This window comes from Diplotaxodon limnothrissa, linkage group LG4, assembly GCF_057381915.1.
Source record: "Diplotaxodon limnothrissa isolate DT_005_m linkage group LG4, D_limnothrissa_male_GT1.1, whole genome shotgun sequence".
NCBI classification, from domain to species: domain Eukaryota; kingdom Metazoa; phylum Chordata; class Actinopteri; order Cichliformes; family Cichlidae; genus Diplotaxodon; species Diplotaxodon limnothrissa.
This window is the reverse complement of record NC_140599.1, coordinates 12984328-12997223: the sequence shown is the minus strand read 5'-3', so window position 1 is coordinate 12997223 and position 12896 is coordinate 12984328. Positions and strand designations below refer to the sequence as shown.

The window sequence follows — 12896 nt, the reverse complement described above, 5'->3', positions numbered from 1 at the left end:
TTCAAACAAGGGAACATAAAATTAGACTCAATAACTGTTTATTTGTTTGTTTGTTTGTTCCCCTTAGGCTTGCAATGGTGAGAGAGCGGGGTGTTGATTGGAGCCTGCCCCAAAGCAGTGACAGAGGAAGCACTGATTTTGGTATATGCATTTTAGCTCTGTGCCTTTCAGAGCATGCTGAAGCGAGGAAGCTACATGCTATTGCTGAATGAAAAAGAAAAAAAGATGATGGGGGAGTTTTGAGGTAAAAACGACGCTCTCTGCAGCAGACTGACGAGAGATGAAAAAGGAAAACTGACAAAAGCAAAAGATTCTCTTATTTTTTCATTCAGTGGCTCTTTAAAACGCTCAAGAGGGTAGCATGACAGAGGAGCTTATTGGATTTATTTCACCCTATCTCCTTTCTTGCCCTCTCTTCTACCACCTCTCACTCTCTCTCTCTCATACAGCCGCACAGACGTTTTCATTAGGCAACCATATTAGGCACACCTTCACACCATCAGACATGTTTCTTCCCAGCTAAAGTGTCCCTCTGTTTCTCTATTTCATTCACACCACACCTCATTCTTAATCAATCAATGTCAAAGTCTGTTATGTTTTTACCTAATCTGACACACACACACACACACAGTCATGTTCCCATATCTTTATGAGACATTCACTGACCTGTTTTCCTGTTTGCTCATAACTTTAAACCAAGTCTTTAAAGCCTCAGTCACACTTATAGGAAAAATAAAACAGCTAGGAAAAACCAGTGGTTGCTTTTAAGTATTTTGGTGTTGGGAGACTGACATTAAGTAGTTCCTGGTTGCCCAGATGTTCATCATGAAAGACCATCAACCTCTGGGCAACTACTTTCAATTACAAGACAATTACACAGGCAATTGAGAAGCAACACGTCTAGGAAAAAGTTGCCATCCGACTTGGACTGATTTCATTCAGACAGAAGAATTTAAAATAATTGCAAATACTTTACAAATGCAGACAGACCAACTCATTGCAATCAACTGGAGTCAGCCTGCGAGCGGTCCCAAATTAATGGATAACACCTCTGCTTAATTATTTATATCACTTCCACTGATTTTTTTTAAAGTAATTTGCACCCTGCATGGGGTAATGTAGAGACGAACGACGTGATGGGGACCCCTCCAGAGCTCCAAGGCAACTAGCATCAAGATCCTGACTCCACTGCAATAAATATTTAAAAAAGTAGACGGCAACAGGTTTGCAAATTTCGCTGCTCTATCACAGTTACAATTATTAGCATGAAGCAGACTGGTTTCATCTTATTGCTGTATCACCATCTCGACACATCTTGAAGACACCAGGTGACAGCGAGTGGAGACTGCAAACGATTGCCGTAATTTTGGTGATGCCATGGTCTCTAGCCACTGTTTTCGCCAGTGTGACTGTAGCATAAACTAAACTCTTCAAGCTAACATCCATGTCCCTGCACCATGAATTACATAAAGGAAACATTAGAACTCATTAGAAACACTTTTCATGTGACAATGAAAAAAAGTGTTTGTCATGCACATTACAATCACCCAGAAATGAATGATTACTTCACATTTGAAGACCTACCACGTACAGAAGACTGAACTCTGGCCGTGCCAGAGGCAACACACACATCTGAAAAACTCTGATTTCTCTCCAACGCACTCACTTGTATACATCATTAAATATACGAGCACAGTCACACAAAAATGCAACATCACCACTAGCTGCCCCACACTCCCCATCTGTAAATCTATCCAGCTCACCCTCCTTACGGCACATTTCTCTTCCTCCAAACAGCTTATCTTTTGCTCTCTAATTTCTCTGTGGTTTTCAGTTTCCTCTAACTTCTTCCTCCTCCTCCTAATCTCTGAACACTGGCCAGAGGTGTGAGAAGGTTCCAGCTCACCAAGCAGAAGCCCTGCAGTCTTCCTCCTCCTCCCCGCTTCAAGAACCTCCCCATCTCTCTATCCTCATCCTTCTGTTGCACTGCCAATAACTGAGGAGAGGAGAGAAAAAGAGAGCAGAAACAGCTCTCCCAATGACAGAGAAAGGGCAAACATAGGACATTTTGGTGATTGCTAACGTCATGTCCCAAATGCCTTTCCCCACAAGGGCCTCCTCGAGTCCTGTCTCTCTCTGCTGCCTACCAACACCATCACTGTAATCACACTTTGGTTAGAAGTTAATAGTTTGTCGTTATAAAAAGTTCCTGTCAGTAGTCTGCACTTTATGCCATATCTAAGAGAGCAAAAGGGTTTTAAGAGAGGAAATTAAGCCACAAGGTGATGCTGATCTTACAACAATCTGCATTACTCATGGTAAGAAATCTGACTGCAGTTTTTTAGTGTTTCTGCTGACATCCTGAAAGAAACCTAAGATTTACTGTTGTCGATATTTATAAAACACGTGCCTGCTGTGATAAATATATCACAACTGCAGTGTTTAATTCTTAGTAGTAGTACCTCTCTATATAAAATATACTTACCTTACCTATACCTCATGACCACAGAGTAGGAAACCTGAAAGTATATTTTCAATTCAATTCAATTCAATTTTATTTATATAGCGCCAAATCACAACATAAGTCGCCTCAAGGTGCTTCATAGATACAGAGAAAAACCCAACAATCATATGACCCCCTATGAGCAAGCACTTTGGCGACAGTGGGAAGGAAAAACTCCCTTTTAACAGGAAGAAACCTCCGGCAGAACCAGGCTCAGGGAGGGGCGGGGCCATCTGCTGCGACCGGTTGGGGTGAGAGAAGGAAGACAGGATAAAAGACATGCTGTGGAAGAGAGACAGAAGTTAATAACAGATATGATCATTTTATATACATGTTGCCAATGCTGCATTCTGTCAGTAACCTTTTTAAATAAAATATATACCCAAGAGAGTGGCTCATGGGTGCAGTGGTTAACCTTGTCACAAGAAGGTTCTGGGCATGTTCGTGATTGTCTGTCTCTGTGTGGAGCTGGTAGATCCACAGGCGACCTCTCCTGGGTGTACCCTGCCCCTCGCCCTATGACAGCTAACCCCTGTTGAATTCCATAAGCAGAAGAAAATGAACGAATGGGTATCTAAAAGTCAACTCTCTGCAATGGAGGGGGGGGGGGGGGGGGGGGGGTCTCAAAGTTTGGGCTCATGTGAACAAGAAAAATGCAAACATCCAAAAAATTGTAGGTAGCGTTCGTAACCTGCCCAGAGAATCTTGTGCTGCCTTGAGTTTACCGTTTTTAACCATCAGTGAGGCAGTGTTTGTTGACACCAGCTCCATGTGTTAATGTTAGGAAGGGTTAGCCATGTATGATGGATAGAAAGAAGATCTGAAACTGAAGAGAAATGCTCCCTCAGTCTTTCTCTGTGCTGCTTTATAGAATGACACAAACTGTTGGTGTTTCATCTTTTCTTGACACGCTTGCAGGCTGCACAAAATGTTCCCTCGCTGTGCCACTGGTCAGACTTTGGCTCTATAACTTTTATGCTCTACTCAAAAAACAAGAACATTTCATCTACTGAAAAATGCTGCTTGTATTCTGTAAACTGATTGCATCAACATGTCACCATTCAACCATTTCTTTTTCTATATCCTTTCTTCATCTTCTTCCACCTGTCCTTTCCTCACTTGTTGCCTCCTCCATTGCCTTTTGCCCACCCTTCATTCTTTTGCTTCCTTATCTCTCCACTTCTCTTCTCAGCCACCATCCAAACTCACTTCGACATCTCCTTTCCCGCCCTCCTTCCTCTCTTCGGCTTCCCTGCTTTCCGTCTCTCACCAGAGGTGAAACGCTGTACTTCTCTTCCTAAAGTCATTTCTATGTTAATGAGTCTTCTTGTGAGATAATGCAGCCGAGCAAGGGCCTCGGATACACACACACACACACAGATACACAGAGGAAGAGCAAGTGAGAAGAATGATAGGACCTGTCACTGCACTCTCTGGTGATCAGTTCATGGATTTATTTATCTGTAATCCTTCTCCCCCCGCTCTCTGTGCTCTGTGCTCACTTTTCTGTCTCTCTGTTTTTGATTGTTTTAATTCCTCAGCCTTTAATAGAGTCAGAGAATCAGTCAGTGAGCTGTGGCACCTAAACACTTAAGTGGATGGATGGGCTCCAGAAAAGAAGCCACGTTTCCATTCCTTGGGTTTAGGCAGGCTACAGCAAGCTTTAAACCCCCCTCTGATTTCCATATGTACACATGTTACTCAGGTATACACCTATGATACTTGCACCCACGGTCACGCGCACTCCGGTGTGTTAAGTGAAGCATGAAGAGCAGACCGCCTCGTGTGGAATCCTCGCTGAAGTGGAGTCATTAAAAACGGTCCGTGGCTCTTTAAGTGCCGTCTGTGCTTCTCTCCCGAGCGCGATTCTCCATGCATCGCTTGCCAATCTCTCTCCCGCTCTCTCTTTTCTAACTAATCAGTGCGGCGCAGGAGCTACTGGCGCCGCGGCTAGCGGAGGAGAGAGGAGAAAACAGAAAAACAGAGAGGGGAGGAGGAGGAGGGGGATGACGCTGCGTTTCAAATGAGCACCAAGGACAGCGCCGCACTCAGCACCAGGGACAGCAAGCCACAAAACTACACGCAACCCTGCCTTTGAACACATGCAGTTCGTTTTATTGTGCTATCACAACTTATTCCCTTTTATTCTTCGTGTGTGTGTGTGTGTGTGTGTGTGTGTGTGTGTGTGTGTGTGTGTGTGTGTGTGTGTGTGTGTGTGTGTAGACAGCTCAATATCTACTCACAGTGAAACGTGGTCAAATCAAAGTCCAGCGTGCTCTGATCTGTCCTGATCACCGCTGTATGTGTGGCACTAATGACCTGCCATACATACCCTCTGTTAACTCTCTACTGCGGGGTCTATTCTGCTACCCAGCCCGGTCGCGCAGACGTGGGAATACTTTTCAACCAGTGTGTGTTTGTGTTTCAAGTGAAACTGGCTTGGCTTTATAGAGAAGGTGGTGGGCGGGACTTGCAGCAGTGAAGGCACACTATTAGCTCCCGAAGGGCTCTTTCACCGGGGAACCCAATCCCAGCCGACTGCCTCTGCCTCGGGCGGAGTTTGAGGAGACCCGCGGTTAATTTTAGTTTGTGTTGGTTGGACGGAGAGGAGGAGGAGGAGGAAGAAGAAGAGGACGACGAAGTGGAGGAGGTGACGGCTGTCTTCTTCTTGTTGTTGTTTTTATTTTTTATTATTTGTCGCCTACCAGCAGGCACGTTTCTTGGGAGCAAACGCAAGCGGGTGTAACTGTCGTCGGCCGGTGTGTCCCGGTTGCGGTTCTACACTGACTTCTATGGAGGATAAATCTGATTAATCCTTTCTTGTTGTGCTTATTGGACCAATTTAACTTGTATAGAGCATTTCACCGGATACGGTTTGGACTAGTGTCTAAAGCCCGGACATTGGTCATCCAGGGAGATAAAACATGTCACTGTGTCAACAGCTGGAGCGGAAAACACGCGATGGATGTCGGTCAGTCTCCGCTTTGTAGATAACACATGGTCTTTATTCACCATTCTTGTATTCATTCATTCATTCACTGGACGGGGAGGTGAACAGACGCTGGCCTGCTGTCAGAGACACTGTGGGAAGAGGAGAACCGGTCACAGCGGTGAGTGATGCTTTAGTACAGATTCACGCTGCGGGGGTGACATCGCTACAGACAAAATGATCCCCTGTTTTGCTGTTTTAAAGATGGAGTCCCCCTACACAGACCCTGGCTGTTAATGCTTCACAGATTAATAAGTTAAGAAGGAAAGCAGGAGAGGCGAAGACAAGAAGCTCTCCCCTAACCCCGGGACGAATAACACGGCAGGATGCGTTACCGCCGTTAACTTCCACTCTGAGTGAGTGTGGGCAGTGCCAGCAGTTGGGGACGACCGTTGGCCGTTAATCCTACACTGTGTGGGTGCGTGCACGCGCCTCTGTATGTGGATGGTGATGGTGAGAACCGGTTTTTGATGCGCGAGAAAGTGACGTGCCGCTCTCCTACCTTCCCGCCCTTTGCCACGAGCCTCAAGTCAACTCAGCGAACCAGGCAGCCGGGTCCAGCTTCATTTCTCTCTCCATAGCCTCCTCACAAACTCGCCACCTTTACCTACCTTCCCCGTGTTGTTGTTGTTATTGCTCTTATTATTTATTTGAGCGCGTGTCCCTCACTCTGACTCTCCAAGTCTCGCGGGATATAAAGGAAATAAAAGGGGTGAATCTAAAAGAGCGGAGGGGAAAAGGAAAGGAAACACACACACGAAAACAGATTAAGACGAACAGGAGCCGCATATATGAAGATGCTGATGTGTGACCGCGGCGTCCAGATGCTCGTGACGACGGTGGGCGCGTTCGCCGCCTTCAGCCTCATGACCATCGCCGTCGGTACCGACTACTGGCTGTACTCGCGCGGGGTGTGCCGCGTGAAGAGCAGCGGCGACAACGACACGAGCCGCAAGAACGAGGAGGTGATGACGCACTCCGGCCTCTGGCGAACCTGCTGTCTGGAAGGTACGTGATCAGTCTGACTGGCTGCCTGTCTGTCTCTCCTCTCTCTGCTTCTGGCCGGCGCGTGTGTGTGTTTGTGTGTGTGAGTGCTCGTGCGTGTAGCTGTTTCCACACGCACACGCCCTGTCTCCCCTCATGTCTGCCTTTTAATACCAGAGGAGGTTTGTGTGTTTGCCTATGAGAGTGTGACAGCAGCCTATAATCCCTGTAACTCACTTCTTAAGCTGCTCTTCTCGACTTCACCCTCCACCGCAGAATAGATCGCAACTGAGTAGATGTGGCTGTCATCACGCTGCATAGCTCTGGGTAGAAATAAAGCACTAACAGGGCAAACAGAGCGTTATTAGCCAGGCATCTGCACCACTACCATGAACCAGGCATGTGCACCCTGGCACCACCACAGTAATGATGGGAAAGGTTTTTCCTTTGAAGGTGGATTGCACTGTTGTTCCAGGTTGGAGGAAAAAAAGAAGAAGCTTGTTTTGGCCTGAATGGCGCTGGAACTGGGTGTGAATTTCGCAAGCACCTGTTGATTATGGAACCAAAGGCAATGGTGGTTCACTGAATTCTTGCCAGAGAGTTTAGGCATAGGCTCTCAGTCATCCAGGTCATTCGGGAGTATTGAAAGAAAGTGATTGGATTTCTAAATTTCATGAAAATGTTTCACCTTTCAGTTCTGGTTCAGCCCAGAGCCCTTGAGTAAGTCAGAGTCCTATCAGCCGGGTGTTGTAGCATTGAAATAGTTTCTGCAAGTGCTTAGCTGGCAGTTGGACTGTGTGCTAATAACATACAGCATTGTTTTTAACTCCTCAAACTGTGCTTCTGTAACTCTGTGACGAAGCTAGCGTGGAGATGACGCCACTCTTCCATTCAATGGCTCTGGATCATTCCAAGTACAAGTTAAGTAACATGAAATATGCTGTGCAGTGGGGAGTGCTCAGATCTCTACACTGCAGAAACCAAAGAGCCACTCCATAAACTCACCACAAAACATAGAAGAGCCACCCTGACAGGACAAGACTCAGCTGTACATCTGCATCTAAAGGACAAAGGTCACTCTTTTGAGGATGCCAATATTCACATTATGGACAGAGAAGACAGATTGTTTAAAAGAGGAGTGAGACAGGCCATCTATGTCTACTGTGAACAACCATCCTTGAACAAAGGGGCACACCAAGCATTGAAGAGAAGTTGGTCTTTCCACTGAATCCAGACTTCTTGACTCTTATATGTAGAGCAGGGTGGTCCAACTCCAGTCCTCGAGAGCTACCGTCCTGCAGCTTTTAGACACATCCTTGTTCCGACACACCTGAATCAAATGAATGGCTTGTTATCAGGCCTTTGCCAAATTTGATGGCATGCTGAAGAGGTAATCCAACCATTTGATTCAGCTGTGTTGGAGTAGGGATGCATCAAAACTTCATGGCGGTGCAGTGAACTTTACAATTCACAAGCAATCTACATTTAGATAATGGGGAACTCCCAACACTCCAAAAGCCAGATAAACATATTTCCCATTCGACAAAACACAGGAGGAGTAATGTCAGTGACGATCAGCTACTACATCACTGAAACAGAAGTCAGATGACTCTTCTTTGTGTGACACTGACCAACATTTGACTGATGTAACAGTATCACACAAATTCATATTGAACATTTAGATATCAGCGGTTTAAATAGGCTGTTTTTTTTCCTTGTGCGAGTAAAGTGCACAGAATACGGGACGGCAAGCAAGGCTAACAGCTGTTGTGTTCACTGTAGCTGGTTTACATGAGTGCCAACATGGTAATGGTAATAAGTGCAGAGTGTTTGTTTGTGTGTGTTATCTTACATGTTTCCCTCACTTGTCCAAGGTAAATTTCCCCAGAGACAACAATGGCTAATCTAATCTAACATCTGATCTAACTTCGTTATCAGCTGGAAGAATTGACAATGTCTTGAAAAAGTTTTGGTTCCAAGAATGTGACTCAGACCTTGTTATTGCCCAAAATCAGATGAAGTCAGCTAGGCCTTTAACATCTAGTCTATCATATTTGATGTATGGGTTTTTGAGACTTCTACATCAGTGTGACTGTTTTTTCTCACTGAAAAAAACATAATAAATTGTACAATACGTTTAAGGAAATTAATTGCCCAAAAAATGTAAAAAGCCAGATGTAGTAAATATGATTCAAATTAAAATTCATATACATCACCCCCGCTGCTTCTTACTTTTTCAAGTCCTTATTTGCAGCATTTCTCCCTTTAAAAACTGAGTGATTTTCTTGTTAATTTGGACTTTTTCTAGAAACTCTCAAGGCATTTTGCTGCACATCCATCGTATTTAGCACCACACAGAAGAGTGTGCCTTGATCACAGGGTTTGATTGGCTCTCTAAAGCCTTTTGGCTGTATGGATTGGCTCTTACATAGTTATTTTCTACTGAATTTGAGCACTCAAAGCTTTTTTTAATAAAGCCTCATTCACCCATTCATGCAAGTGCTTTTTCTATGCCTAAGCAGTTTTAACCTAACGTTCACATAGGCCAACAGTCTGATGGATGCATCAGAGGCAACTCGGGGTTCAGCATCTTGCCCAACGATACTTCTGACATGCAGGTTGGAGCAGCCTGGGATTGACCCACCAGTGTTCCAATTAATAGACAACTGAAGTGAACATAAAAAGGAAAAATCTAAAACTTGAACAAGATAGAGGACTTTGACACTGTCAACACGTCAAAGTGTGTGTGTGGGCGGGGGGGTGTTACAGCGCCAGATGGTGCAGGTATGCTGCTGTACGTTTATGCACACAGCAACACGCACATGTTATTGAATGAATAAACAGACAAATTCCAGGATATTCTCAATCCTCCACATAGGCACAGCTGTGGGAGCAGGATGCCAAGTTAACACAATGTCAGTGCATTCACACACACAGGCTCAGACAACGAAACATCATTTGCACATATACTCCTTCATGCACGCCTTTAACAACTGCTTTACTTAAGTGAAGAAGCTCTCTTATCTCTTTTGTCATTCTGTCCATCTTATATCCACTTAGCACAGTGGTAACACACTGGTAGCCATGCTTTTATAATTCATAGCTGCCCCATAAGCTGACAGGAAGCGGATGTGTGTATTAGCAACCTGTACTGTGTCCGACAACAGGGAGGGTGTGAGTGACTTAGACAGTAACTACAGACAAGTAGTGAAGCCTCATATATGCAGTGTTCTTACAGTGGAGGTGAACACACAGAGCAGTTACACATGCATGATGTGCAGCATTTACAGTTTTATTTAGCAGTGAAAATGGGCACCAAGGCAAAAAGAGACCTTAATTGAAAGAAATATTTACTTTAAGGCAATAATTAGCATATAAGTAGTAGCGAGCAGGTGGTCTTATTCTAAAGTTTTCACTGATTTTTAAATACAACTAACTAGGCGTAAAAGCGCCTGCACATGCACGTATTCTCTGCTTCTAAATGGAACCTGTTTTGCTTTTATTTTGTGTCACATACATTATTACAGTGATGGATGCTCATTTTAAACCTGTCCAGTGGTTCAAATAATGAGGTCAGCATGTGTATAATTAATCCCCATCTTAAGCTGCCTGAAAAAAAGTTAAAAGACTAGGCCTTTTTCTGCATATAGCAAGAATTCTTGAATGGTATAGTTTTGTTTGCCTTGATTTCAGATGCACTGTATTTGTTAAAAAAATAATATCCCAGCTCTTCATTGCTAAATTATAAATTAAGATTCAGGACAGTGCTTCGGTAATGCGGCCTCAATGCAAGGCATCAGCAAACTGCAATTTTAGATAAGCAAACAACTAAAAGGAAAGCCCAAAAGAAAAGAGCAGGGAAATAGCATAATAAGCATTAACATTTAACAACAACAGAGTTCATAAAGTGAGTTCTAGAGGAATTTTTAATGGGCTGCTTGTAATTTAGCACACAGGAATGTAGAGTTCTTATAGAATTTAAATAACAGGGATGTTTTCCAGATTCTGGCATAAATACTAAGGCCTGTAATAGGATGAATATTTACGTGCACTTGCTAATACCAGATGTTAACAGGGACCAGCAGTGTGTGGTGACGTTGGGATTTCTCTAAAGAGGTGCTGCGATAGAATAAATGAGCACAAGAAAAACTCCTTTAGAGAACAGACAAAACATGAATGAAGAGAAACCACAGTGCACATGAATGAAGCGGGGGAGAGGGGTGGAGAAGAGCAGCAAGTGAAAAGTGATGGATGAGCTGCGCGTGCCCTCAGTTTCAGGTGAATCTCTCGGGAGTTTGTGGGACCACAACGTGGATTTAGATGATCACTCGGTTACAGAATGAAGGAATAGGGTTTTAAACAGAGACAGAGGTAGCAGTGATCGCTCAGGTGGCTGCAGGAAGGAGGAGAGAAGGTTTAAAGATGCAGGTGGGGGTTGAGAATTGAAGGACAGAGTGAAAAGGAGGTCACAGTATAGGGAGATAAGCATTAATTAAATATGTGGGGTGTTTGACCATGTCTAGGATAAAAGCAATCACCTGACTGAGAGGGACAGCGGTAAAGACAGAGGAGGTAAGAGGAATCGTTAAGGAGGGTAACACTGAGAGAAGGGGACAGGTATATAAAAGAGAAAGAAGCAAGATTTCTCTTGAGAGGACATGACCAAAAAAGACAAAGGAAAAGGGGAGGTGTATATTTTATGATTTATATTTTAATATCTATCCAGACATTTTTAGAGTTTGTATTTTTAAACCAAAAAAACCTTCATATGTGTCCTTTATAAGAAAAGTCAACTACTTTTGCATGTTCCCATTATTTGCTTATGTCCTGGAAGCTCCATTTACAGGGGGAGGGGAGTGGGTATGCAAGATCATCAGGCTCTTGTGCAGTGCTCTGCACCTTAATGCAGATGGTTTTACGTGTAAATTGATGCTGCACAAGAACTTGAAATGTATTTTGGATTGAATAACTGGTTTGCATAGTTGTGGAGAAAGTATTTTTGTTCGTTACGAACAGTAATATATACTAATACTCGTACTAAACAGCAGTATTAGCATCAAAATATTAAATACAAAGAATAGCCCAACTGATCGGTCAACAGGACGATATTATTGCGAGAAATATAACTCTTTGCCCAAAAAATGCGCATCAAGAAAATAACTTTCATTTATCCTCCAATAAATGAAAATTTAAAAAGTATAGAAGAAAAGGGAGAACGACACTTAAGCCATGTTATGAATGTTGACATTGCATACTTTGTCCACTAGAGCGCACTGTGCAACCTCCCTGTTTGCAACATACATGTTACAACGAACGTCACAAACACAACAACCAGCTGATCAAGCAAAGTCGGGTGTATACACATAATCTATGACTTGCCACAATAGAATATTCTTTTTAAACTGCACTCTTATGTTATCTTAGGAAGGACTCATAAATGCATGACAATTATTAGGGAAATCGTTTTTCTTCTTTTTTTATCTGCTCGAAAGAAAAAAATATCAGTCGATATATCAGATTTTTAAATGACCAAATATCTGTATGGTATTGGTCTTAGAAATCCAACTCTCGGGCTCTCCTTTAAAGTTTAATTCATGGTCTCACAAATGTTTCTGTCTGCCTACACATTTCAGTTTGGAGAGGGGTTTTCACCCACTGCAAATGTGCTCCCATGCAATCTGAAAAAATCCTAACTAATAAATTTAAATTGACAAAATAATAATTACCTTATGCTGACTGTTAGTAATTAAATGTAGAAGAGAAGTTGCTCAATATCTCAGGGGCTGATGTCACCATGTTCCCCCTTTTAGACACACCCCTGTGTATAGGAAAACTGTAGCGTGTGGTCAAAATTTTCTCCTTTTATTCACAATGTTGCTGTTAAAACCGCAGTCCTTGATCCATAAAGAGACCCACATGCAGGAGGAAATTTACAGTTTCCTCCTGCATGTGGGAATTTTAAAAGATGGTAGAAGAAAGAGCTGGAAAGAGAAGAAAGCCAGATGTGGCGATGTGCAGGATAAAAGCAACATCTTAGAGAGACAGACATCATCGGGAAACAGATATTTAATCACAGCTGTGATGGAATTAATAGCACAAAAGGAGAGTTTGTACACAGCTGAAAAGCTTGGAAGAGAATGTAAAATAAAGGCTCCAGGGCTTAAAAGGAAGGAGGGTTTCAGACAGACCCGCAGGACATTTTGCTGTGTTTCTAAAGAAGGTATCAAGGGAGGGGGATAATAAGGGTAGGTAGGCTAAAGGATGAAGGGAGGAGATTTAGTAGAAGATGAAAAGTTTTACTGCATCTGGAAAGTAAAAATGATAAATCAGAGAATGTCGGGAGAGATGGACTGAAGGAAGATAGCAATTGTGCCAGTAGCTACAGGGAAGGAGGTGTAATAGAGATGCAGTTAGAAGGGG

At 43.3% G+C, this 12896-nt stretch overlaps 1 protein-coding gene across 1 annotated transcript in view; it reads left to right on the top strand.

Annotated features, from left to right (window-relative positions):
- Positions 1 to 6283: 6283 nt before the first annotated feature.
- The window catches only part of cacng3b (calcium channel, voltage-dependent, gamma subunit 3b), a 35377-nt gene continuing 28764 nt past the window's right edge, over positions 6284 to 12896 (top strand). Inside the window, exon 1 of the mRNA XM_085352223.1 lies at positions 6284 to 6500. Within this exon, the coding sequence (XP_085208349.1) occupies positions 6284 to 6500 (217 nt within the window). The remainder of the gene's footprint in view (positions 6501 to 12896) is intronic.